The 27,423-nt window shown below is 38.4% G+C and overlaps 1 protein-coding gene across 8 annotated transcripts in view; it reads left to right on the top strand.

Annotated features, from left to right (window-relative positions):
- The window catches only part of Ikzf2 (IKAROS family zinc finger 2), a 148,204-nt gene extending 121,263 nt beyond the window's left edge, over positions 1-26,941 (top strand). For all 8 annotated transcript variants that reach the window (XM_060368573.1, XM_060368571.1, XM_060368570.1 and 5 more), the window contains 3 exons: positions 7,920-8,057; positions 14,288-14,431; positions 19,136-26,941. In XM_060368573.1, coding sequence (XP_060224556.1) covers positions 7,920-8,057; positions 14,288-14,431; positions 19,136-19,860 — 1,007 coding nt within the window. In that variant the 3' untranslated portion in view covers positions 19,861-26,941. The remainder of the gene's footprint in view (positions 1-7,919; positions 8,058-14,287; positions 14,432-19,135) is intronic.
- The last annotated feature ends 482 nt before the right edge of the window (positions 26,942-27,423 follow it).

The following is a 27,423-nucleotide window of genomic DNA, read 5'->3' as shown; positions in this document are numbered from 1 at the left end:
CCCCTTGTACACACAAGTGCACAGAACTTAAATTGTTCGTGTATAGAATCCACACAACACAACAGACCACCAATTCAAACAATTCCCTAGCTGAAGGTTAGACACAGAAAAAAAAAAAGAATGTCGTTTGTAGCATGTTAGTGATAATATTTCCTCCATTAATTGATAAGTTTGCAAGCAGTTATCAAGTAAAAGCATATGAAAATCTCCTAATACTTCCATGCCTAAAAGTATTCATAAGTGGATGGACATATTCGGTTTATCTAAAGGAACATGAATATAGTCTATAATTAATGTCCTCTTGCTAATTACGTACATCTTGAAATGGTCAATGTATTTTCTGAGTAATAGGTGTGTTTCTTTGTGTGTTTCTACCTGTGTAGACATACATCTGTATAAAGATTTAAAAAAAAGTGCCCGTGTGTTAGTTTATTGTAGTTTGTTTTATACATTCACTAGAAAAACTGTTGAACTGACCTATTTCAAGAAAATGTAAATGAGCAGGACTTGGTTGGGCTATATATTTTCATAACACCCTATAAACCTACAGACAACATTCTTGCTTCAAAACTGTTTATGGGTGTTTGGCTTGCCCTTATCTTTGGATAGGGTTAAGAGGATTCTGATACATAGGGACAGCTAATCATTTCTAATTCCTTATCAAGACAGATGGGGAAAACACTGTTAAACTACAAGCCGGTTCATACCTCTACTTTATTTCACTTTGTTTTCTACACTCCAATTTCTTTCTTGGGTCAAGAGTTTGTATATATAGCTCTAACAGATTAAGTCAGTGAGTCTGCTACTGTAGGATGTTTTCTTTTTTCATTACAAAGGTTTGCTAAAGGAAAGGGTGACTATTACCTTTGGAGCAGTTATAAATGCTGGGCATACTGACTTCTCTGTGAGAATCTTTGTTGTCATAACTTATCTTCTTAGAATTATATTCATAAGAAACTTTGTGCCAGTTACCTGAATTGCATTGGTACTACAATTTATAGAATTTGCCTGACTTCTTGGTATTTATTTGCATAGTTTCTCAGTATTTGTCAGTTAAAAATGCAACTTTTGCCTTCAACCGTCATGAATGTTGGGGCCAGATTTGCGCTCCCACCGTAATCATCTAGAGTACCACGAGGTCTATTACCCGAATTTTCCATATAACAATAGGCAGTGTAGGACTTTGATGCCTGAGTAACAGAAAACAAAGATGTCAAATACTGTACATTGTTCCTGCTGACTTTTTGGAGGCAGTTTTCATACAGTCTCTCTGGCAGAGAACCCAGATAGTACCAGGCAGCTGAGAACACAGAAGACAGAGATCAGAGCAGAGGAAGTGGCACAGAAAGAGGTATTCAACTTGCAGGTGGCTCACTTGACCTTTAGGCTAACTGGTGATCCGTTTTCCTGAAGCTGGGAAAATAACAACCAGAAAGTAGACGGGGAGAGGAGACACTATTAAGCTAGGAAAGCTTAATTCTCACCCACCAAAGTGGAAAGGTCATACAATGCCATGCATTCAGCCTCGTCCTGATAGGGTCTAACCTAGCCCTTTCCATGTACTCTGGGCCTTCCAGAGACCTTAAAAGAAAACTTCAAAAGGATTCTAAGTTGACCAAATTGATTCTAAACAGTATGGCTGCACTTGGGAACACATCAACCACATTTTAAAGAATGGCTACAAAACCTAAGACAAAATAGATATGAGAAGGCAAAAAAAAAAAATACATCCATAGTTAGAATAATAATTTTATCAATTCAGATCCAGAAATGACTACAATGCTGGATTTAGCAGGGAAAGTAGATAAAATAGCTACAATAAATATACATTGTACATTCAAGGATGGGGAAAACCTGAGAGGGAAATGTGTGGCATTAAGTGCCTGTGTTAAAAGCAAAGAAAATGTGTAGCTCAGTATCCACCTTCTTTTTAAACAATATAAATAGAATCTTCAAGTAGATACTAAGAAAGGAAATAAAAACAAGAACAAAATAAGTAAGACAGGAAGAAGGAGAGAAAAATCCAATGAATGCAAAAGGTAATTTTGTGAAAGGAACCATTTTAAATAGAGCCTAGATCAATCAACATTCAAGAGAAAATGCACATCTGCCCACACTCAGAAATGAACATAAGATTTCTGTCTAAGCCCTACGTGCATTAGAAGCACCATACAGAAGTAGTGTGAACAATGTGATATCAGTGTATTCAACTACATGACATGATTTCTGCTTTTCAAGGAATTTGTCAAACCTCACTCATGAAGAAACAGATACTTTGGCTAACCTTTATTTAGTTGGGAAATTGAAACGGGAATTTAAAACCTTCTCAAACCAAAAACCCCATCTGATGTCACTGGGAAGTTCTTAATTATTTGAAGAAAAACAGAGTATATAGGGAAAACATCTGGGAAACAAACTTCCAAAAAGGAAAGAAAGTAGCATTTGTAATTAAAATCTGTGAGTTCAACTTTACCTGTTAAAAAAAAAATCACAGACAAAGCAAAAGCAGAAGACTATGTAGCAGTCATTCTGGTGAATACAGATGCAAAATTCTTTTTAAAAATTCAACATGTCTTGTCTAGAAATATTTTTTAAAAATTCAACGTCAAGTCTAGCAATATAAGAAAAAGATAACATATCAGTCAAATAAGAGTTAGTAGAGGGGTTTTTGCATTGGATTAACATTGGCTAGTAATCCATTAATAAAGCTCTCCAAGTTATCATATAAATAAAAGCCATATAGTGATCTTCATAATTGCAAAAAGGTAGTTTATCACAATGCAATGTTCAAGCATACTAAAATAATCTCAGCAATAAAATAGAAGCAAATTTCTTACATGAAGTTCATGTATGAATAACCTTCTATTGGTATCATGCTAAAGGCAAAAAAGAAAAAGAAAATTAGGAATCTCTCTCATCTCCTTCAACACCCTCCTAAGTTTAGTCAATGGAGGGAAAGAAAAGACTTACAAGGTGTGACAGGGTAGAAACAGGTCAGGAAAATAGCCGTAAGTGATGATACAGTAACCTACCTAGCAACTCCAAGGAATCTACGAAAACATGAAAAGTAGTGAGTGATTTCATTAAGTTCAAAATTCAAGGCCAATACAAATAAACCAATTTTTTTTTCTAGAAGTTAATTATTCTAAAAGATAACAGCATGTACAAAAGACTGTTTTGATGTGTGCGCACATTGCTGAATCACTAACTTTAAGCTATTTATCACTGCTCAAAAGTCTATGTTGTTGTGGTTTTATTTATTTTTTCTGGTTGGAATGCTTAAGATCTGCACTCCTAGCAATTTTCAAAAATATATTAAATTATAGCCGTCACATTCTACGGTAGATCTTCTGAGCTTATTCCTCCTACTTTACTGAAATTTTGTACACTTTAACAAATGTTCTTCCAACACCCTACCCCACACACAATGCCCCAGCTCTGCTGTAGAGTAAATGATAATGCAGCTATCTCTATGATATACTGAAAAGAAATCAGGTGTATTCATATATGTGATAGGAAAAGACAATTGACAATTTAAATTTCTTTGCGGGTGGGAATTTAAAAAAAAAAAAAACACAAAGAATTTTGAAAAGGCTAGGTTGGGTGACTTTTAGCAAATCCTAATTTTCTGATTTATGAAGAGAGAGAATGCAATACAGTCTAGAAATGTACTATACTAAGTGGCCAGTTGATTGTCTTGGTCAGAACACATATTTGTTTTCTATAAATGGCATGGAACAGTAGATATCCCTACTTTCAAAAAAGCGCTATTAAATTTATACATATATAAAGGGTAAGAGTCACACTCTTTAATAACAACATGTATATAGCCATATATTTCCATGTACATAAATGTAGAATTTATATAGATATGTACATATATACATATACATATATGTAGAATTTTTATAAGTATTAGATATGATGCACACTTTTATTAAAAGCAAAGGGCATGCATCTAAACTCTAGATTAAAGGCATGCAATTCGTATTTCAGAAACACTCCAACATCAAAGACAAATAGATGTGAAGAGTTTTGCAATAAACAGACTACATATAAGGTCACATTTATATCAGATATTTTAAAAGAAACTGAAGATTACTACTTCAATGCAACAAAAATCTTCAAAATATAAAGGGAAATTATTTCCAACCTAGAAATCCTATACTGAAGAAAGGAAGAGAATATAGTTTAATATAATTTAATCTAACGTGCTTGTTAGATTCAGGCACTCAGGAAGGCCAGTCATAGAGAATCAATGACCGTTGCCAAAACTATAATTACACAATAATCCCAACAACTCCATGGGTTCTGGCAAGTTTGGAGTATACCTGACTGTGAGAAGGCAAGAAGGGAAGGCAGCATGGAGTAAACCTGGGAGAGGTTTGGGACAGAATGTTTAGAACAATTATTATTTGGTGTGAGACACCTGGTGGGAAGGGAAAGGAGGCACCGAACACAAAACCACAAAGAGGAGTTTTTAAAAAATACAGTTGTTAGCTAGGAAAAATTAGAAATTGTACAAGACCCGAAATATAATTGGTTTTGGCTATATGGTATACTATGATTAATATCTCCATTAATAATGGACATTTCCATTTTTATACTGTTAATTTAAAATTGTCATGTACTTTGAGATCAAAGGATGTTTGTAGGTGGGGGTTGAACACTTAGCAGAGGCAATGTATCATCTCTCACCCTGATGAACAAAAGACAAAACATGTATATTATTTTAAAATAGAATATAATCACTAGAAGTTGAAAATATTGCTTTGGGGATTATGATTGGTCTGAGGGGCCCAGACAGGAAGGACATAATGTATTTCATTAACACCTTTTTAGTTTTGTTAGTTTTTCTTCACTTACGGTTTTCTTTACATGTCTAACTGGTAAAAAATAAAAACAATCTTTAAATTAAAAGTAAAATAGACATGATGGAGTGGTGACTTAGTGGCTAAGACTACTTGCTGTCCTTCCAGAGGACTGAAGCTTGCTTCCCGGCACCCACACGTAGGCTCCCACCCCCCACAGGAAGTACATGTTCCTACCTCATCTTATCCTAGAGATTGTGCATGGTCTCCTACCACTTCATTCTTTCACTCTGCAGAACCTACCCCAATCTGTAGTATGTTGCTAGTAAATTGAGCCTCTGTTCTTACCAAACTGTAATATACACATGGGAACCATGGGAATTGGTTCTGTATTTTACATGTCACTTCCACCACTGTATTGGTTCCTACTGTTTTATATTTTTATAAATATGTATTCAATAAATGAGAGCTGTGGAAAAAAAAAGTGTAGAGTATTTCCAGAGCAACTTTCTTTGTGATAGAGTAGTATTACAATAAGACTTTTCAGACTCCAGCTTGTCATCCAATATTTGTTTTATTGATATAAAGTGGAGATGAAGAGGTGATGAATAGAGGGGGTTATGCTTCCTAAAATTGAATTTTAAAAGTGAGTGACATCGCTGTTGATGTCACTGAGCACAGAATGGGATGAAGAGCAAGGACCAGTATTTTGTAAAATAAATCTGTGACTAAAAGAGAGAAGAATTAGAACATGTGAAGTAGGCTTCAAAAAAGAGGGAAGATAGGAAATGAGTTGGCTTCAGTAAAAATGTTGTGACAGATAATGTCGATTGTCCACTTGACAAGACAGAGAATGACTGTAACTTGAGGGGTCATCTTGAGTGATTATGTTAATGAGGTTACTTGAAGTGGGAAGATCCATGCTAAAATGCCGTGGCAGCACTCACTGGGCTTGGGTCCTTGGATGCATAAGAAGAGAGAGAAAGGTGAGCGCTGAGGTTCCTTGCTCTCTGCTTCCTGGGTGTGGGGCCACATGACCTCCCAGGAGGACCTGTGAGCTGAGATAAACCATTTCTTCCATTGAGTTGCTTCTGTCAGGACATATCCTTAAAGCAATAGGAAAAGAAACTCAGATGAAATTATCTTTGTCCTTCTTTTTTTAAGTGTATAGAGTAAATTGGGAGGTTACAGAGGTTAGAAGTTGAGAGCTGTAGCATAGAACCATGTTTCAGTTAGGTTGACATAATATAAAGGACACTTAAAGTAAAATGGAGAAAAAAAATGTTTGAAAACACAGAAAACCGATATTATAGGATCAAGTGCAACAAAACTAACACGGGGGATGATGGGCAGTGAGTGAACTATTTCTCAGTGGACTGTACTTGCAGTGTAAAGTGTGTGATGAGAATTAACTGGTTAGCAGACTTATTCCTTATAATGTCATCAGTTTCTGTGGTGGAGAAAATGAGAGCACTGTTAGCTAGCGCCACATCTTATAATATACTTACATGTAGATACCTATTATTTAAACTGTTTTCATCTAAAATATTCTCATATTTTAATGCTCTCAGAGAAGATGAAGTTCTACAACTATATTAACAGAAGTTAATACTCCCCAGAAGTAGAACTAGGAATACAGAAATCTCCCCCCACCCAGCATTTTTAAATGACTAACCTTGCCTTAAATTACTTTTATGAAAGTTGCGTTATTAAATTTACATTATCTAATAATTGACTTTAATGTGTGTGTCGTTGAATAGAATGCACGGTTTGGACTTGGTTTTGTTGTTTTTCTGATCAGCAGTGCAAAGGTTAGGCAACATTGAGCATGTCCACTTTTTACAGTGCCACAGTTTCTCTTGTAACCCGTGTCATCGCCTGGGTTTGTATGGTTCCTGGCAGTGAAACGGTTACTAAAAAAAATCAGGCTGCCATTTGTTCTCCAGGCAAAACTAAATGATTCCTCAGGGAGTCCAAGGAGGTTAACTGGCCTGATTCACAGTGTCCTTCAGGGCTGAGGGCTCTAGCCCTGAGCACTTACTGGTATCCGTTGATCAGGATCCATGTCAAACCAGGGACCAAAGTGTTCCATGAGAGCGTAATGGATGATCCTGTCTTAAATAAAATGAAATAAAATAAAATCCCTCAGTCCATAAGATTCTTTTTCTTTTTTTTTTCTATGAGTTTTTCAAAGTTATTTCCTATAAACATCACAGTACATATTTTAATAGCTGTATTGAAATAGTGGCTCTCTGACTAGTAGAAAAAAAAATCCCTTCCATAATCTGAGATGTTCTGCAAGAGACCACTGACACCTTTGCTGTGGAGACTCGACGAGGCAGAGCCTCAGTGGTTCTTGTTAATGCTCCGAGTCAGAGCACCCCCGAGGGTGCTTCTCACTCTCACAAAGCCGAGTCCGCGCAGAAGAGCGTGTGAGCTTGTTGCAGCGTTTTGCAGCGCGAAGTTACTGCTTGGTGCAAAGGACAGACAAACCCTCTCCCTACTTACATCTGCAATTTTTTTTCCAGCACTTGAGTTCTTTTTAATTTTCTTGGTGCCCGTGAATAATCTCTTTTTTTTTTTTTTTTTTTTTTTTTTTTTTTTTTTTTTTATTTAAACAGTGACATTTCAAGCTGTTCCATTTTTTAGTTTTTCTCCAGAAAAATTCTCAGCACTTACTAAAACTCACACGCACACACACACACGCACACGCACACGCACCCTCACCCACACACACCCCTTACCATCTATGCAGGATAGCCCTGCTCCATCTTTTTAATGAGTGAAGCCCAGCATAGTTGTGTGAAGGTCGATGAGCTAAGAGTCACATACTATAAAAAAGTGATCATCAGCCACCACGGGTGGGAGTACAGAGAATACAGTCAAAGCATTAGTTGATTCAGTATTTCCCCTGCTCACAGAGGTGCCATCTTCCTACCTTCTCGCTGTCTTTTGGTTTCACTAGAGAATTTATTGTTTTTGCCTAAATTGGAGTGTGGAGGAGGAAGAGAGTGTCTGAAGAGCGTATAAATGTCTCTTCCAGACTACCAGAAGCTAGCTGTTCGTTTGCTGAGGAGAGGCGCACACTAACCCTGACTCTCTCCACAGTGGGTAAACCTCACAAGTGTAACTACTGTGGACGAAGCTACAAGCAGCGCAGCTCACTGGAGGAGCACAAGGAACGGTGCCACAACTATCTGCAGAATGTCAGCATGGAGGCTGCTGGGCAGGTCATGAGTCATCATGGTGGGTACAAATGTGTTTGTGATTTTTGGTCCCTCCGACCGAGTCTGCTTTGTGTAGTCCTTCCCGTGGGTTAAACCGGTCCACCTCCTTTTCTAGAGGAAGACAAGCCCTGGCTGTGCCTCACACAGTTTCCGAGGACATTTGCTTTGTATGGGATGATCCTCCTCGGCAGTTGACATGAGCTGTTTTGGAACACACTGCCAACAAGATCATTGAGTTTCCATGGCACTCCCAAATCAGTTCTGATAGCATGTGTTTGAATTAACACAGTAGTGACAGCCAGCATCAAAGCTGTATCAAAATGCCACAGGAAAGTACTGCTTAGTCTTCTCTTGAATTTCTCCGTTGAAATGGTTCCACATAAGTCTCCGAGTTTCCTGAATGAGTGCAGAGGCTGTTGGCGTTAGAGCTTCCCTCCGGGGTACAAAATCAGTAGTGCAACTTGAAACTGTGCCTCATAATTTATTTGGGAAAATAGAAATATTAATTTAGACATATGGAAAAAAAACAACCTAGACCAAAATTTAACCCCCTTCTTCCCCCCCCTAAAATACATTCTGTCAGAAAAACATCTTCACACTAAACTACCGTAGTGCGGAAGGTGGTCCCACGGAGGACAGAGTGGCGGCCCCTACGGTGTTAATTCAGTCAGTCTTACAAAAAAGCAGCAAGGAATTTGAGCTCTTCAAATCCTCAGTGTCTTCCTTATCTTACTGTTTATACTAGTTGATTCATACAAATAAAAACAAAAGTTCTGACTTAGTTGGTAGTTTTGTGGGTGTGGGGGGGTTAAATTATTACTTAGAAAGGATTTACTAATACTATGTGGTATAATTGACCTCAGTTACTTTAAAAATATAAACATTCATTGACTTCGATAAAGACAAATCAAGGATTGTTTATGGAATTTTTTAGTTTGTTTTTTTATATACAATGTATACTGTGGAAGTGTGCTCATTACGCAGCTCGTGATTTTGTGGTTTTGATTTTGCGATTTCTTTGCACAATTTTAAATATTTTTCTTACTTTAAACAATTTGAGTCCTTATGTAAATAATAGATTCTATCAACTGCATAATTTGATTTTGTTTGATTCATTGTTGTGAATTGTTATAAATCATGTATGTTTATACTGTGATCACTGGTAACTAACACCTTCAAAGACCTATCCGTGTTTGCCTCTGTGGAGTTGGTATTGTAAGCTTGCATCACCTGGATGAATAGGATAACATAGGACCCAGAGCATCGAGGTTAAACAACTGTGGGCCTCGGAGCTTTATATATCTAGTCTGACTACGTGGTGTTTGAATATGTTGGTCAGAGGTATGCTGTGAGAATTAAGTGTAATAGATCACACAATAAATGTCACCGAAGCAGTTATTTTTGTTATTCGATTTTAGTGCATTAATACTAAGAACAAGTAGGTGGGCCATTCTCTTGAATGTCATCACTGTTGAGCGCTGGACGCTGTGCTTGCCTGCTTTGTTTTAAGAGAGATTCTCAACGTCCCTCATGCTATGACCCCTCAACACAGTTCCTTGTGTTATGGTGACACTCCTTCATAAAATTATTTTCACTACTACTTCTTAACTGCAATTTTGCTACTGTTATGAGTTGTAATGTAAATTAATTTTGGAGAGGGGGGTTGTCGAAGGGGTCGTGAGCCACAGGTTGAGAACTGCTGTTTTAAATTGTTAGTTTGGGGGCCAACTAGAAGCAGGAGACTGAAGGAGGCTTAGCACCATGCCAAAGCCCTCTAAAGGTGCTCCAGAGTGTCCTCACTAGTTTTTCCATGGGATGTCTCCCTGTTGCAATTCTGGCCTTTGATTAGAGAACATGTGCCAATTCTATTAATTTATTTTTCCATTCATTCACTTACAGAATTCTGAATTATATATATACTCAAACAAAAACCAGAGTTTCTCATACCTTTTTACTGTGGTAGAGAAGATATACATATACAACTTTAATTAACAGGTCTATTGGCATATGTCCTGTCACAGAATTAGTGTTATCTGTTGTAGAGAGATAAAAGATGTATCTTCTAAGTAACTGAGGGTTTGGTATTGAATGTTTCCTTGTTTCCCAGGTTGTTAGGCTCTTCACAGAGTTGTGGTGAACCTAGAACACAACGAGGATGAGCTTGAAAGAGACAAGACAGGGTACTGGGTACAGCAGGGCCAGGCCAGGGATGAGTAAAGATATTGATAGGTTTTGATATTCTAGGCTTTAGCATTTGTTCTTAAATATTAGATAGTGCGTCAACCTTCGACTATGCTTTAGCCGTAGTGTTAATGCCATTTCATGCTGTGCCTTTCTGGGTTCATAGTGATAGTCTGAGAGCATTCTACATCTCCTTCTATAAGCATAGGTAGGGGAAACTGTTTAGGGCAGCAGATGACAGATGCCCTAGGCGGGAAAAGCATGGGTTAATTGTCTCATGTACATAGTTTGTCTTGCACCTCAGAAATTAGGATTTATTCCTTCCCTCTCTTCCAGTTCTCTTATCTTATCTGTTCCCCCTTTCTGTCTGTGGTGTGAGTGAAGGATTTTTATCAGTGTAGCTGCCATCTACTCCATGTTTGACAGACTTCTTTTTCACTAACTTCTCTTTCCAAAACTTGTTTGTCCCCACATTGGCTAGGAAGAAGAGTCTGAAGGGAAAGGAGCTAGTCTCACTTCAGAAAAGACTATGAAAGACTGGCTATGGAAGAGTCTGGAAATAGAAACATAAAAGGTCACACCTGATATGCCTACATTACATTAGTGAACAATCCATATTAGAAGTAACAGAGAGAACTGAAGCAAATGCTGTAGAAATGATGTCTGCGAAGTTCTCCAGGAGCAGAGACAGGTAGCTGATGGGAAAGTTGAGGAAAGCTTCCAACATGCATACCATCAGATCCAAAGAGGACAAGTGTGAGAGAGTCCGTTTATCTGACAGCCCACAGACTGTATATTTCCATGCAGAGAAGAGGTGTATGGGTATCAAAGATCATTAGTAGACAACTAAGTTAAGTAAAGGAGTGACAGAAAGCAAGGCAGAAGTAGCAGATTGGGAGGGGAAAAGCACTGACTGCTGCTGCAGACTGTGAATATCATACTTGAATCGATAAGGAGTCACTGGGTGATAAAAACCAGTGTCATCTAAGTGTAGAGTAAGGCTTGATGTTTGCCTGGGGCAGGGGACAGGGACTGGATGCATGATTCCAAGGGAAGGATGAAAAGCAATGCCAGGACAAGGAAGCAGGGTGGAGCACTGAAGGCGTATTTAGGAAGCAAATTAAATGCTCTTACAAATATCGTCTGAATTGAAGGGAAATGAAGTCTGTTCTTAGAATTTCAAATTTGATGGAATTTTTGGTTAACAGAAGCACTGTTGGGAATACTTTCATGGATCAGCCTTTATAGTTTGTTTATCCACGTGTTTGAAATATGGTATGAAAACAAATACACTGTTATCCTTGGTATTACTTCAAATAAAGATTCTGAGTTAATGGAGTTGGTTCAGACAAATGAAACTATCATCGTGTATACATACACCTCTGGTCTGGATAAAAGTCTCATCGTGTGATTAATACAATTGAGACATGAGATATATAGAAAATTTGTTTTGCATTCTAAACAGTGTATGTCCCAAAACATTATTTTAACTTGCATTCACATTTATGAAGGCAAAATCCAGATTATATAATTAAGGGGGGAAAGTATCAGGTCTTTGAACTTACAAGGCTATTAAGCTGCTTTATAAGGCATCAGTATTCAAAATCTATCTACAAAAAAATTAGAACATAGTGCAGGCGTTCCCTAAATCCAGACCTCCCAGGATTGACATTCTATGCCTGTAGAGATGCACAGAAAGCTTACTTCGAATTTCTGCGAGTTTCACTCCCTGCCTGTAAAATGAAGGACACCTGTTTCCTGACGGACTTGAAAGTATTGTATAGATTATCAAAAGTAAACCTTCAATGTAATACTTGCCACCAAGTTTCTGCCCGTTATTATTATTGCCAGTGTGGCAGGAAATTCATCTTTTGGTGTAAAGAGCTGTTGTGAAGTAGAAAATTGACCAAAATCTGTCATCCTCATTGTTTTCAGTTCACATGAGCCTCATTGAACTTGAGACAAGTCATCTGAGTCGGCGTGGATGTGGTGAGGGACAGTCCCCACCCAGGTTTCATTCTGAGTGTTAGGAGTGTGCAGATATGAAAATTCAGTGTAAAACCTAAAACAAAACTGCCACACTTCAGTCTACTCATTTCAGACCCAATTAGCATGTTCAATTTTGGGGGCAAACCCCATCAACTGGTTTCGTTGTCCTTTTGGCAAATTTCACAACAATTTTTGAGCTGCCAATACTTTTCATATCGGATCTAGGCCTGTGCTATATTTGTTCTTTGGTCTACGGATGGACTACTTTGTACTTTTGTAAGTTTGTTTGTTTGTTTGTTTGTTTGTTGGGGGAGGGACATACTTAGTATATAGCCCAGAGTAACCTCCAACTTATGGCAGTTCTGCCTCAGCTTCCCAAGTGTTGGGGTTACAGGCACGAGTCACCATTCCCAGTGTGTAGTTATTTTAATCAGTGCTTAATGAATTCACTACTGAAGACACGAGTAACAATATTGGCCACAGCCTGCATCCCACACCTGTTTCCTTGCCTCATCGATGCCACCATTTCATCCTCCTTCCTCCTGGCTTCCTCAGCAGAGTCCAGTGGTCATCTTGGTATTCTTTTTTGTTGTTTTTTAATTCTTTCCTTTTAATTTTTTTCTTATTTTCTTCTAAGTTATTTTCACAGTTGTGAATAGATCATTTAATATCTTACATAATGCTTTGGAAGAAATTTTCCTCTCAATATTATCACAAATAGTATCAGTGCACAAAATGCCCTTGTTACTAGAGCGTGCCTTGAATATTTTTTCCTAAAATGACATCCAGCTGTTAGAGAATTTTTATTATTCAAAGCCAGAGGATGCCTTCTGAAACGTAGATTAAAGATTGACTTCTTCTAGGGAAGCCACTAGGTTATCCTAATACTGATTGTTCATTTATTTAAAATAAAAATGGCTAAATAAAGAAACCTTTTTGATCATATTTTTCATTTCAAAAATTGAAAATTTTCATCAGTATCATGTTTTGGTACTCTATAGGTTGTGTGACTTGGACATTCATTTCACTTTCATCCTTGCTTTAAATATTTTTTTTTCTTTTTTTTACTGTTCCTCAGCAGGGTCCCCTTGTAGATTAGAATGCACTGGGTTTCGCACAGTAGGTCTGCCCTCTACAAACCGAAGAATCTAGATGAATGACCTTACGGTGTATGCTGAATGAGGAAAGCGCTAGCGATGGGACCTTCGCGCCTGCCCTTTGCGCACTAATTTTAAACTCCTCATCTGAGCTGTGTGGGACGGTAGCCTATCCTTATAGTTAAACATCCTGGAACAGGACTCTTACTCAAAAGCTGCTTGTAAGTGAGTCACTTGTCTACCCTAGCGATGTCAGTCCCAAAGCCAAGAGCAACTGAGAGAAGCAGGCTGCACGGAACCCATCGAGGGAGTTAGGGCAGTATTCAGCGAGCCCGTGCGCCAGTTTGCACAAGGATTCCTTTATCCTGCTGAAGGGCTGCTTTCAGAAAGAACTTAAAGCTGTAGAGCTACTACAGTTTACGATGCACAGACAAGTGGGGAACAAGTGCACGCTCACACACACACACAAACACACACACACGCGCGCGCGCGCTGCAGCATGCATGAAGCTGCCCTTAAGGCAGCAGGAAACCACAATGGGGGAAGAGTCCTCAACTATCCTGCAGCTGTCACACATTTCTCCAAAACAAAGCGACATATGTAAATTATTTTAGAAAAATGAAGTCCAGCAGTCTCAGTAGTAGTGCAATCTAAAGTACTGTCAGTTTTAATCTACACTAAACATACTTCAGAGTAATGAAGTGAGAAACCAGACAAACGTGTTGGTATATGTGTTTTTATCACTTATCTGAGAGAGATTCGTAAAAGTAAACCAGGCGTGTGTGTGTGTACGTGTGTGTGTGTGTGCATGTCATGTGTATGTAATATTAAAGAATATTCCTTAATGTTGTGCTTTTTACTTTCTTTCATTTGAGTAGACAAACTTATTTTGGATGACACAGATCGGGATAGCATACGTATCTCTGTGTCTGTCAAATGCAGAAGGAATCACCAGATTGCTTTTTTATATGGTTTTCTGTAGTACCGCCCATGGAAGACTGTAAGGAACAAGAGCCTATCATGGACAACAATATTTCTCTGGTGCCTTTTGAGAGACCTGCTGTCATAGAGAAGCTCACGGCAACTATGGGAAAGCGCAAAAGCTCCACTCCGCAGAAGTTTGTGGGTAAGCAGGACAGACAGGCGATTTGACCCTTCGCCTGGTGACAAGGGAAGGCAGGGTCTCTGTGGAGACATCGGCACGGTGTGTTCCATAATAGGAGAAAAATATCTGTCTTTCTCCATCATTCTCTCCCACTCTACAACCGTCCATGTACATCACGCACACATGCACACACACACATGCACATGCACACACGCAAACACACACGCGGCCTTGCGTGTATGGGAGAGTAGTAAAGGAAGACTACGAGACAGCGAACACCATCTCAACATGGTATATAAGTAGATACAGAACGTGATATCATATGTGAAAGCTACCGCGCTGTCTTTACTCTGACTGAATAACAACTGAGATCCAAACTGCTGGCCACACTCGTGATGTCTTTTCCATTTCTCTAAGTGTCAGCTGTTTCACCGTTTCATTTCTACTGTTAATTCTCTAAGTATTTGAACTAGAATCAAGAGGTACTTTGCTTCCAAACTTGCCTTCAAAAAATAAAGTAGCAGTGTCCATCTAAAATGTTTCTCACATGACTCTGTGTTCTGTGTTTTGGTCCCTGTTTTTCATCCAGTCTATGATCTTTGAGCTGAGAAGATGAAATATCAGATATTTAGACTTTATTTTTCATCTCCAAGCCTTTAGATATTCTCTGGGATGCCCACTGTTGGCACCATTCTGCATCTGTGCCGCATGTTGTGGGAGCGTCTCTGAGGACAGAGGGTCTTGGATTTTTTTAAAGGATGTATGAATAATAGAGGTTCGTTAGAAAGAATTGTTAAAGAACCATAATTTATTGTATATGGAAAATATCTTTCGTTTAGTGATATGATTAACAGGAAAGGTAAAAACATTAAAACAGATTCTCACATCCTAACATTAGAGAACATGGGAGGAGACAATTCTTGGGCAGTGGCTAGAAAACAGCCTTTTCCTTTGTTTTTTAAGGAGGAATGGGCTATGAGAATTCTTATTCCACTAAATTTCTGAGAAGGCTTTTTTGAATTTTAAGTAAAGAATTAGCAAATCATTTGTCACATTAAAACCAACTGATGGGATTTAGTAAGCACTCATGGACCAAGTCTAATGAATGAGTGTAAAAATAAGTGTAAATTTTTTTTCTGCACCTGTTCTTGCTCCCAAAGAGAATTATTACATTTATTTATGAGCTTCAAAGCTTTATAGCTGGGAAGATACTCATCTATTCTAACCTGTCTGTCTGGTCTAGACTATTTCCCAGCCACGTTCTCCTTCACCTGCCATCTAGTCTCTTCCTGGCTGTGCCTGCTACGTGTTTGTTTTCATGTTGCCTCCCTCATGGTAACCTCCTCATGGTGCTCTCTCATGGCCTCTCCTCATGACCTTCTCCCTCCTCTACCCCTCTCCACCTGGGACCTCCTAATGGGGATCAGAGTTCCCATCTCAACTCTCCTCTCCTGCCCAGCTATTGGCTGTTCAGCTCTTTATTAACGAGTCAGAGATGATGGAGAACAGTTTTTATACAACATTGAGACAGGGGAGTCTTCATAGAAATGACAGTGCCCACCTCTGGACTGCAACCAGATGTTTGGGCACAGGAATCAGCATCTGAATGCACAGTACACAAAACTATGCCCCAACAGATGAGCCCAAGAGCCGTGCTTTGTATGAGGCCAATTCAATATCCTAGATTGTACTCAGTGACATCATGGCAGCTTTCCTTTCTGTTCCAGTAATAAGCAGCAAACAATAACTACAATAGTTGTGTAACTCTTTCTATGATTGCTCTTAAAATGGAAATTTTCATCATTCCAAACTTAGTGTGAACCCTTTTCATGTGCCTCTCAGCTAAATGCTGCTCTTCAACCTGCTGCACTCTCCAGGCTGTGATCCGTGACTTAAGCTTGTCTGTCCGTCTATTCTGCCCTTGTGATGCAGCTTAGATTTCAGACTTCATCCCTCTGACCACTGTAGTGCCAATATTCTTGACTCTCTTGACTTGTCCTACTTATGGTGATATTCTACTGTCCCATGAGTCAGCGTCTTTTCCATACTCTGTCTCAGATGCCAGGAAGTAGTTCTGACAGATTTCCTGACGCCCTGAGAATGACACCACTTCAGGTAAACGTGTAACTGACCTGACATTCCTTTAATGTATCCCTGGAGAGTCTTCTCCACTACTCTTCATCGGCGCCATTTTCCACATGGCTCTACTCTCCACACTTGGTCTGTCTCTCCTTAGAGATCTTCTATCTATAGTCACAGGGAACAAGATGAGATGATTTCATTATACTATCTCCAATGCTGTAGAGTTGCCTTTTATTAATACCTGGGATTTGTGTTCCTCCATTCCCCTGTCATGTCCTCACGTTGTTTCTGTCTTTCTCACTTTCCTATGTGATAAATGCCTTCATGATAAATTCTCCCAACTTCAGGCAAAACCTTCGCTCAATCCAGGGTCTCCATGCGTATGCTATACCCTGCTCTCCCCTGTTCAAAGATAGAATCATTCAAAGGATTTTCAATGCCTCTTTCCATGCCTTTCTTCATTCTCTTCATTTTCCAGTACCTGAAGCCTGCCTTTCTTGCTTGGGCTCCACCAAAAGTTTTCGGTTAGAGGCTTGCATGATTCTAAATCCAGTGAGCCCTTCGTAGACATTGTCCTAAATGCACATCCTAAAGAGTTTCTGCCATTGAAGCCTATGCACTGATCCCCAAACTGAATCTATCCCCTTTTCTGTCTTGCTGCCATGCACTCCCAAGACCGAAAACTCAGCTTCACTCTTCCCTTTCTGTCTGTGTTTAGGTCATCACAAAGGCCTAGTAACTGTATTTGTACAACTGCTGGCCATTCTGTTAACCCCTCTCTGTTGTCACTATTGCCACAGTAGGCCAAGCCTCACACTACAGTGACTTTTCTGAAACCTCTTATTGAATGAGTATCACATCAGCTAGGGTTCCCTATTTAAATACTGCCAGCTGTAGTGCTCTCTGGGTAAAATCCCTCCGTCTCCTGCTGCATGCAGTGCTGTCTGACTCTGGTGGACAGTTTCCACTGTGGCCACCTTGAAAGGGAATTGCTTATCTGTAAACATCCGTTCTTGCTCCTGAGCCATCATGCCAGCCACTGCACCTCCATGCTTTTTTTCTGGCCAATGTCTACCATCCCACTCTCCATCCGAATGCCACTTCTTTCAAAAAGTCTTCCTTTACTGCTCTTATGCCAGTTAAATATTCGTCTTATTTGTGCATAACATACATGCCAAACTGGCATTCTTTCTACATGTGAGCTCTTGGAGAACATGGGTCAGATTTTCCTACTTTAATTTTGAAAGTTTTCAAGTTTAACATTTTTTGTTTGAATGTTTTTTGTTATTGTTGTTTCAGTTCCTTTTTTGGGGGGGGGTATATTTGTTTTTTCAAAGCCAGTTTTCTCTGTATAGCCTTGGCTGTCCTAGAACTCTGTAGCATCTATATAGTAGGCCATGCTGGCCTTTAGCTCAAAGAACTGTGAGCCTCTGTCTCCTGAATGCTGGGGTTAAAGTTGTGTGCTACCACAGCTGGCTCAATATCTTAACTTGGATGGGAGGAGGTGCCTTTTTTTGCTTCAGTTGTTTTTATTACTCCATCATTACCTTGATGGACATTTGAGCTATTTCTTCAAATCTGAAATAACACTAATTTGTTGATGCTGCCTTTTCCAACAGGTAGTACATTCCAACAGGATTTACATTTTCTACAAGCCTTCACCCACAACCTACTATAACATAAAATAGCAAACTATTTCAAGAGCCCTTATTTGTTAGCTTTCTTTGTCAAAATAACTAGGTAAATACTGTATGTTTTTAAAGGTAGAACTATTAAAAGATAAACTATTCTGACAAAGAAGAATATTGTTTTGTTTTGTTTTGTTTTCCTGTTTGATCCCTCCTCCCCCTGCCCCGCAAATGCTTTATGGCTAATGTTCAAACCTTGTGTTAATATAAAATACTGGGGGAAATATTTATTCTTTTTAGTAAATGTTAAGGGAAAAACAATATATTTCACACATCTGGTGTAAAAATGAAAAGTTGCCAATTTCAAGAAACAAAACGCAAATACTTTGTGAACAAGTATTTTTGGAAGTAATTTATAATATATTTAAGTAGCCCTTGGCCCCATTTCTTTTATCAGGCGGCACAGCTTTAAAACTAATTTAATAATGATGGTTCACATTCTACTGCCTGACATGTATTGACTCTCTGACTCTTCTAAAGTAGTAGCTAAATCAACCAAATTAGCCTGCTCAAGAGTAAAGCTGCATAGGCTATAACCAGATTTCTGATGTTCTTACAGTGTTTGCAGCTGACTTGCTGTGCTTGAGATATGCAGAAATGAGCACAGTCTGTTTATTTTCACCTGCCATTTATTCTTTGTCTTATAATTCCGAGCTTCATGCAAATGAACACTTTAATAAAAATTAAAATGAAGATAAAAAGCACACCTTTCAGGCTGCATACATTTGACATTAGAACAAGCACAAATGGCCTGTTACAAATTCTCTGAATGGACGTCTCCACAGAATTAAAGGAGCTCAAACATCTGACCTAAAGAGTAAAATGGCACACGGTTCGCTAAACTGTAGTGTTTAGCTAAGTTTGCACCTTTTTAATATTTTTAATCCAGTCACTCACTTTGTTGTGTTTTCTCTCTCTCTTTTCCTCTCCTCCTTTTTCATTTCCTAAATTTTAGGGGAAAAGCTTATGCGGTTCAGCTACCCAGATATTCATTTTGATATGAACTTAACGTACGAGAAGGAGGCTGAGCTCATGCAGTCTCACATGATGGACCAAGCCATCAACAATGCAATCACCTACCTTGGAGCTGAGGCCCTTCACCCCCTGATGCAGCATGCACCAAGCACAATCGCCGAGGTGGCCCCGGTCATAAGCTCAGCTTATTCTCAGGTCTATCATCCAAACAGGATAGAAAGACCCATTAGCAGGGAAACTTCTGACAGTCATGAAAACAACATGGATGGCCCCATCTCTCTCATCAGACCAAAGAGTCGACCCCAGGAAAGAGAGGCCTCTCCCAGCAATAGCTGCCTCGATTCTACTGACTCAGAAAGCAGCCATGATGACCACCAGTCCTACCAAGGAAACCCTGCCTTAAATCCCAAGAGGAAACAAAGCCCAGCTTACATGAAGGAGGATGTCAAGGCTTTGGATGCTACCAAGGCTCCCAAGGGCTCGCTGAAGGACATCTATAAGGTTTTCAATGGAGAAGGAGAACAGATAAGGGCCTTCAAGTGTGAGCACTGCCGAGTCCTTTTCCTAGATCATGTCATGTACACCATTCACATGGGTTGCCATGGCTACCGGGACCCACTGGAATGCAACATCTGTGGCTACAGAAGCCAGGACCGTTACGAGTTCTCATCACACATTGTTCGAGGGGAGCATACATTCCACTAGGCCTTTTCATTCCAAAGGGGACCCCTATGAAGAACTGCACATGAAGAAATACCGCACTTACAGCCCCACCACCCTCCGGGTGGTGACACGCTTTCTTCTTCTTAATACTGTCACTGTCTATAATTCTTATTCTGTGGACAAAACGTCATCTGCTCTGCCTAATTACAATAAGGAAGAAACAAGAGAAAAGGGATGGGATGTTCACTGATACCTTGGCTTGTTTATTTTGGGGGCGTTTAAAGCAGTTTGTTTTGGCCATGCATCCATATTAAGGCCTATCATACTTTAGGAAATCACCTGGTTCATAGAGATTCATCTAAGGTATTCTGATTTCCTGCTGATGTTCAGAATCGTGACACAAGGCAGGAAAGCTGAGCGTTTTCTGGGTAGGGCTTTGGTAATTTAAACCGGTCTAAGTAATTTTGCTCTCAAAGAAGATGTTTCAAAATGTAAACCCATTTTATTTTCTGTTCTTAGAGATCATGCAACACAAACACATTGTTATTTTTAATAACTCCTGGGATGAGTTGGATTGTTGTGGGCTCTATGTTTACCTCCCCTATGGAATTTATAACTCGGTATGTTTTACACTGTAACATATAGCAAAACTTTTAAACTACAGGTAATTAAGGGCCACTACAATACATCTGAGGGCCTTTGATCTTATTTTTCTAAACTTGCGCACTGTTTTTCCATAGTTTTGATGACTGGCATTTTATAGACACCCTGGCAGCCTTACTTTTAACACCTGTAACAAATAGTATTTTTATGTCGTTTTCAGAATACCCTGTGGTCTAAGAGTGGGTAAGAGGCGGTCAGTAATTTCGAGGAAGAATTCTGCTTTTCACAATTAGAGTTTTTTTTTTTTTAATTTTAATATGATGGCAGCCTAGTTTACCTATTTGTTTCTAAAGCTGTGTTTACGATCGTCACTTTATCAGCATTTAATCAGTGTTAACCAGTCAGCAGAAAAGTGTAGGCTAACAGTAGGGGGAAATCCCGCTCTGAGAACCCTTTTCTGGTATTTCTCTGCAAGCTGTGACCACTCAGTGTTCTGCCCATAGTCCATTCCTCTTTGACTCTTAGACTAGAAGGTGTTTTAAAAAAAATAAAATAAAAGCCTTGCTCTCGGCTGCTTCTTTTCAAATCTTGGGGCAATTGCTATTCGTACCTGACTGTGGTAACTTGAGCATTGGAAGGTCTTTCATTTACTAGGGCTGTTTATTCCACTGTTTCTTCAGTAATAAGATTTACTACTACCTTTCTTGGCTGGAGACAAAGGGAACTTCTTTGTTACCTTAATATCACACTGCAGGTCAAACAAAAGAACAACAAAGTTTTCTTTCACCTTTCTTGGAGTTGGGAATGTGACAGTCTTCAGGTGAAGGTCCTGCACTTTAAAAAAAAAATTTTTTTTTCAACTCTAGAAGTCATTGTCAGACATGAATCTCAATCCCTTAGTAGAGAATTTTCTGTCTTCTTTTAATTTGCACAAGGCATATACTTTCATATTTCACGTACTCAGTTGGTCTTTTACTAACCATTATCTTAGTAATTTCTAGAGAAATGTCCAAATGCTTCCTTTACATGTAAGAGGATTTACCAAAACAGAGCTATATCAAATGCCAACTGTTGGGCCTTTTGTTTTTTTTTTTTGTTTTTTTTTTTTTGTTTCTTTGTTTGTTTTTTCATCCCTTGGTACTTTGTGAAAACAGTTTACTCATGGATAAAATGTCTTGTGAAAGCCTTCCATATTGCCATTACCCTGCATACCCTCAAATCGCAGTGGAAAGGAAGTTTATTTTAGAATGAGGTAAAAAATTTGAAGGCTCATGATTTTTTGTTTTTACTGAAGCATTTGGATACCTGTCAGTGTGTTTATTTTGGCCTTTTGTGAATTTCTGCTGGCATCCTCTATCAATTTTCTTCATTCTCTCTCCTCTTATCTATTGTATTAACAGTAATAAATCTTCTTGCCCTAGAAGGAAACTGAATTTAGGTGTACCTAAGATTTGTGTACTTTCCTGACAGAGATGGTACCAATATACTCTACTTTTCTGATTCCATCTTATTAGAAAACCTGATTTGTTCAAAAGAGGGAGCTACGGTGGTATATTGGCTGTACATATACACTAGTATTTTTTTAGCTGCATGGCCCAAGGTACAGGAAGAAGTAGATGGCTCAGGAGTGACAGGGACAAATGAGGACAAGCAGAATTAAAAATTTGTGGATTACAATGAATTTTGTGGACATGGTGCTGTCTGAGGGACCCTCAGTGATGGTACTTGCTTCTTTTTCGCCAAAGAGAATAAGCAACACGGTAGTAGCTAAAAGTAAGGGTGAGGGCCTGGAACCGAACAAGCCTAATTTACATAACAGTTACAAGCCCAGTTTCTTTAGGTGAGATTTTACAGTTGAGGGAGTGTTTGAGGATCATGAAAATGGGTTATCTTCTGTGTTTTCCACTTTGGCAGAAATTTATCACCTGACTTTGCCCTAATTTTGCCCAGATTTTTTTTTTATTGCCAGTTCTTTCTGGAGAAACACTCTGCCTTTCTGTACTACTGATGGATTGCTGTTATATAAAGGGCTTTTTAGAGCAGTGCGAGCAGCCAGCATGAGGAGTAGCAGAAGGACGCATGAAACAGCGTCATTCAAACATTCCGTTAAGAATTTTCTGGATAAAACTGGGGAAATGAAGGACAACCATCAGATTTAGGAATACGGTACCTGTCCGGCCAGCATGCATACAGGTGACTGTTCAAATGCATTATAGTTTGCATGCACATGTCTATTACGCATTCTTTTCATGAAAATTCACAAAAAGAAGCAATTGGCGTCACCAGATGTGTTACAAAAGCTTACGGCCAAAGGTACAGTTAAAAATACATCAGCAGTTAGGTCCACTTCGGCAGGTTAAAAAAAATCCCAAAATTGTCAGGGTCTCTTTAGGGCTAGTGGATACGTAAATCGCAAGACTCCATTATCTATATCCAGAAACAACAACAACAACAAAAAATGTATCACTAAAAAGATGCTAGGTTAACTAGTGAAAATTTAAAGAAATAGAAGTTCTTTTTGGCGAGGAAGAAAATGCAGGAAACGATTTAGCAACTTTGACCTGTGTTCATGCATTGCACATCACAGTTGCGCACCTCACAAGACCTTGATGTCTTGTTTGTGTGTCTTAATTTTGACCCAAGTTTGTATTTTCCGAGTCTTACTTCATCTTCTCTCTGAAAGGTAAGTTAGCATAGAAAGATGAACGGAAGAGGCTGGAGAGGGCCAGGAAAGCTGTCTGGCCCTCGATTCAGGACAGCACTTAGACTATCAGAGTTACCTGACTGCACATTTTTTAGCCTTGGATTATTATTTTTTTTTTTTACTATAAAATTGTAGAGTTGTGGTCATCGTCAATTATACTTCATATGTTATCTTAACAAGTACTGTATGAATGATTATTCTACAGCAAAAGCTCCCCAGATCCAAAAGGGAAAAAAAGTGAGGGGTAAATTTAATCTTGTATATATGAAATTTATTTTATAAAATTTTTGTCTTCCAGTTTCTGCAAAATAATTAAAATATACAGTAACTGGTCTCTTAAATCCTGAATTTAATGTATTAAATACTTATAAAATTTTATATTGGTGCCTTTTAAAAATGCATTGAGGGTGTTGGTTAGCTATTTCAGCTCTACAACACTTCTACTGTGTATTTTTTTTAAATCACATAAAAATTTAAGTACTCTGTAATTCACTTTTGTGTTCTTAGCAAAAAAGAAAGAAAGAAAAGAAAAAAACTGTTAAAAGAATTTCCAAACTTTTAGCTGAGCTGGCAAAAGTGACAGGAAACTTTGAAACCAAATTTTAAATTTTTTTTAGCTTGATAATATTTCTAAACACTATTATATGGTGGTGACAAAATAGAAGGTAGAGTCACATGTCAGCAGTGAATTGAATTATGCTTTGTGATTTGAGGAAGAATTTCTTGTGTCACACAGGAGTCCTTCACAGAATTTGGGATCAGTCAGTAATTACAGTATTGTTTTGCTCTTTTTTTTTTTATACCCAACTAATGTTACTCTAGTCTTGGATCCTCTTTACTCTAACCTGTGGTGGTTTATGAAACAATGTGGAAATGTAGATCATTCTGTGCCCTTGAACAAAACAGAGCTCTGCACTCATGTCACATTGCTCATCTCTAAAATGTCATCTCAGATGTCAGGAGGAGGGTTGCCTGTCACTTGTAAAGGGTGTTTTCTACTGTGACAGCTATAAAAACGAGCTGCTGGTTGTATAAAGCAGACATCATATGACCATGAAGCTGTGATATGCTAGTGTTTCCTTCTGTAATGGTGTACTCTTAGGCCAAATAATGACACCTTGAATATTTTTACATTTATTACAGAGATGTAAAATTTTGGAATTTTCAAAAGGTTTTTATGTAATGTTCTATTTCCAGCAGTTTGGTTTTCTCTTGCTGTACTGTGAGTTTGTGGGTATTTTTTCATATGCACTCTGAGAAATGAGTTCTTAATTCTGTTTATGGTGTTTTTGTCTCATAATACTCTGTTTGTATATGTTCTGTACAAGTTTGTTATGAACTCACCTTTACCCTGTATAGACAGTGGTACCTGAACAACTAGTTTCCTCAGATGACTTTTATATTATGAATTAATATGAAATTTATAGGTCATGTGCTAAACCTCATTAACACTTCACATAGGTAAAAATAAGCCAGTTTGCAGAGAATCAGGCCTTCAGTTTACCTCAAGTGACAGATAGTAAAGGAAACTTGGACAGAGGGAGGTCACGGGGTCCCCTACTGCAGACTTACTAGCAGGTCACTGAGTCTCCTTTAGTAGAAATGGGTGTTAAAAGGAATACACTGTAACGAGGGAAGGGAATCTAGGGGCTGCTGGAGTTGTTGTTATTGTTGCTTTGCTCTTTTTAAAAAGTTGTTCAAATTTTGAAACTGTGATTCGCTTCTGACTGTGTGGCACCTGAGAGTTTGTACGCAAAGCACCTTTCCGTCTGTGTGGCTAAGTTCTGGTGTTACCCATTTGGTTCTAACTGCCCCTTTCCTGTCATCTCCACTCTGTTCACGGCCCTTCCTCCATTGTCTCTGGATGTCTTCTTTCTTGACCCTCCTACTCATTAGGAGGTCAAGCCCTGAACTTCTGATTCATTAAGTCTTAATTTTTGTCTCGGTGGTTTTGGTGAGCTGTATAATCTGCTGCCGTGTTTCTGTACTCAAGCGTGGTTTTATATATTTTTGAAGCACGGCTGGGCAGCGTAGCCCTCATTTTGCTTCATTCTTTAATATGAAGCCCCCAACTCGACTCCAGGGATTCTGCGATGCGAGGATATGTCTGATTCCTTTTTGCCTGGATTTGGATTTGTTTGGCTTCCTTCTAAAACACAAATCATGAGAGAAGAGACATTTTCCCCCAAACAGTTAGTAAGAGGATAAAAATGTTAAGTCTTAACTTTCTCCCCACTGTGGGGGGGGACAAGTGCTTTAACACTTCTGCTATTTTATTCCAGGCTCGGAAGGGGTCTCCAGGCCCCACGCTTCTTCTGAATAGTCGGGCCTTCTGGACCATGTGTTATTGGCAGTTTCAGAAGGGTGACTTCTGCTATCGAGCTTAACATGTGATCTTTCTTTCCATAAAAGTGCAATACCCCTCTTGAAGTCTTAAAAACTATGGTGATTTTTTTTCTTTTATTAACTTTTTTCTTTAGCCAATGACAAAAAAAAAAAAAAAAAAAAAAAACAACTTAGAAATTATACCATGTCAAAGGACATAACAAGCAGAAATGAAAAACCACTCCACTATGAAAAGATCAGAAAATGTAGAAGCAAACAACTTCTCTGACTTTCTGGAAACTTCGTTTAGGCTAAATTTCCTTTGAAAATATGAGAGAAGTTTTTACTGAAGCTGAAATTAGACTGGATTTTTTTCCCACTCTTGCCTAATGCTCTTACATTAAACTAATATTTAATGTTTTTATTTTTCTCCTTTTGAAAATTAAATATTAAAGCACTTAGGTCAGGTTTAAATTGATAATACCTGTTGAAGAAAAAATTTTACATATTTGAAGCAGACCTGTTTTCATGCAGATAGAGAGGTATCTTTTGTATCATCCATATTTATATTTAGTGTGCTGTTTTCTTTTTTTTAATACCTGTGTTCCTGTAGTAAAACTGCTGTAATGTAAATATGTTTTGTTAAAAAAAAGAAAAAGAAAGAAATTTCTTTGGCTTTTTTTTTTTTTTAAGGCATATACTGCATTTGTACGGTATGTGTCTTGGCTACTTAACTTTTTTTTCTTTAACAATACCAAAGGTAATTAGACTATTTTAAGGACTAATTGCTTGACAGTTTCTAGAATACTTTGATTTTTTTAGAAGAAAAAAGAAAAAAGAAAAAAAAAAGGTCAAACCAGTAAACCTCATTTTTTCAAACTAATAATTTGGGGAAATAAAAACTATTGTTTAAAAAGAAATATATATATATATAAATATCTGTAAAATTAAAATTCCAGACCTTGTATGCCAGGTTTGCTCAGTGTAATGTAGGTTTGTTTTTTTTTTTTTTTTTTTTAAGGCTCAAATACCTCAGAAAATGGGGTTTACTATAGAAATACGGCAGCAGCCTCTGCAGCTGTGTGAGCTGTCGCTCTGCTGCGTACTGATTGGGAGACCTCCACTAAACAGTTTCATCACTGCAGACTAAAATGTGGGACTTGTATTTTCCTTGTTTTTAATGCACACATGTACACGCTCTATGCGTGTCCGTGGCTACTGTGTATATGTGTGTGAGTGTTGTATATGCATGTGTGAATGTGTGTATGTGTGTACAACTAAAGAAGCTGCAGAAACTTTGTAATACTTTGTGAAAGGGTTATATTATAAAGGTTTGTACTGTCCGAGTGCACAGCTACTGGAATAAATTTAGCCAATCTCAGGAACAAGCATATAATTTGTCCAAGATTTATTTCTTCTCAGAAGTGTAAGTGCAGTTTTTAATTCTGTATATTATTTAATATTTTACCAATAAAATAAACTTCTGATGTACATTGTTTGTTATAAAAACTTTCTGTTGAAAATTCTGTCTACAAATACATCCCTCCAGGCACTGAACAGTGAACTGTTGAAGAATACTAGGTGGCTTGGTCATTGCCAGTGTGTGTGTGTGTCTCAGCCCTGTCCCAGAGTTCTGATGTGTGTGATCTCACCAGTCCTTATCTTTTGCATTAGCTGCTCCACAGAACTTTATAGACTCTACTATGGCAGAGAACAAAGTATCACATGTTTTGTCAAGGTTAACACCACTATACTTTGGATAATTCTCATGTAATCCTGTTTTTACCTTTAAAAACCAACCTAAAATGTCTCTGTCGGAGTCTCACATCTTTTTCTAGAAGACATCAGACATAAAGGGGAAAAAAAGGTGTAGCTTGCTCCAGATTTCCACTAAGTATACAAGTGGGCCAAGCATTGGTCAATAATCATATTATAAACAAGTTAGAACAGAATTAGCAGCATTGGAGGGCATT

This window comes from Meriones unguiculatus, chromosome 15, assembly GCF_030254825.1.
Source record: "Meriones unguiculatus strain TT.TT164.6M chromosome 15, Bangor_MerUng_6.1, whole genome shotgun sequence".
Lineage (NCBI taxonomy): Eukaryota > Metazoa > Chordata > Mammalia > Rodentia > Muridae > Meriones > Meriones unguiculatus.
This window is presented reverse-complemented; position numbering and strand designations above follow the sequence as displayed.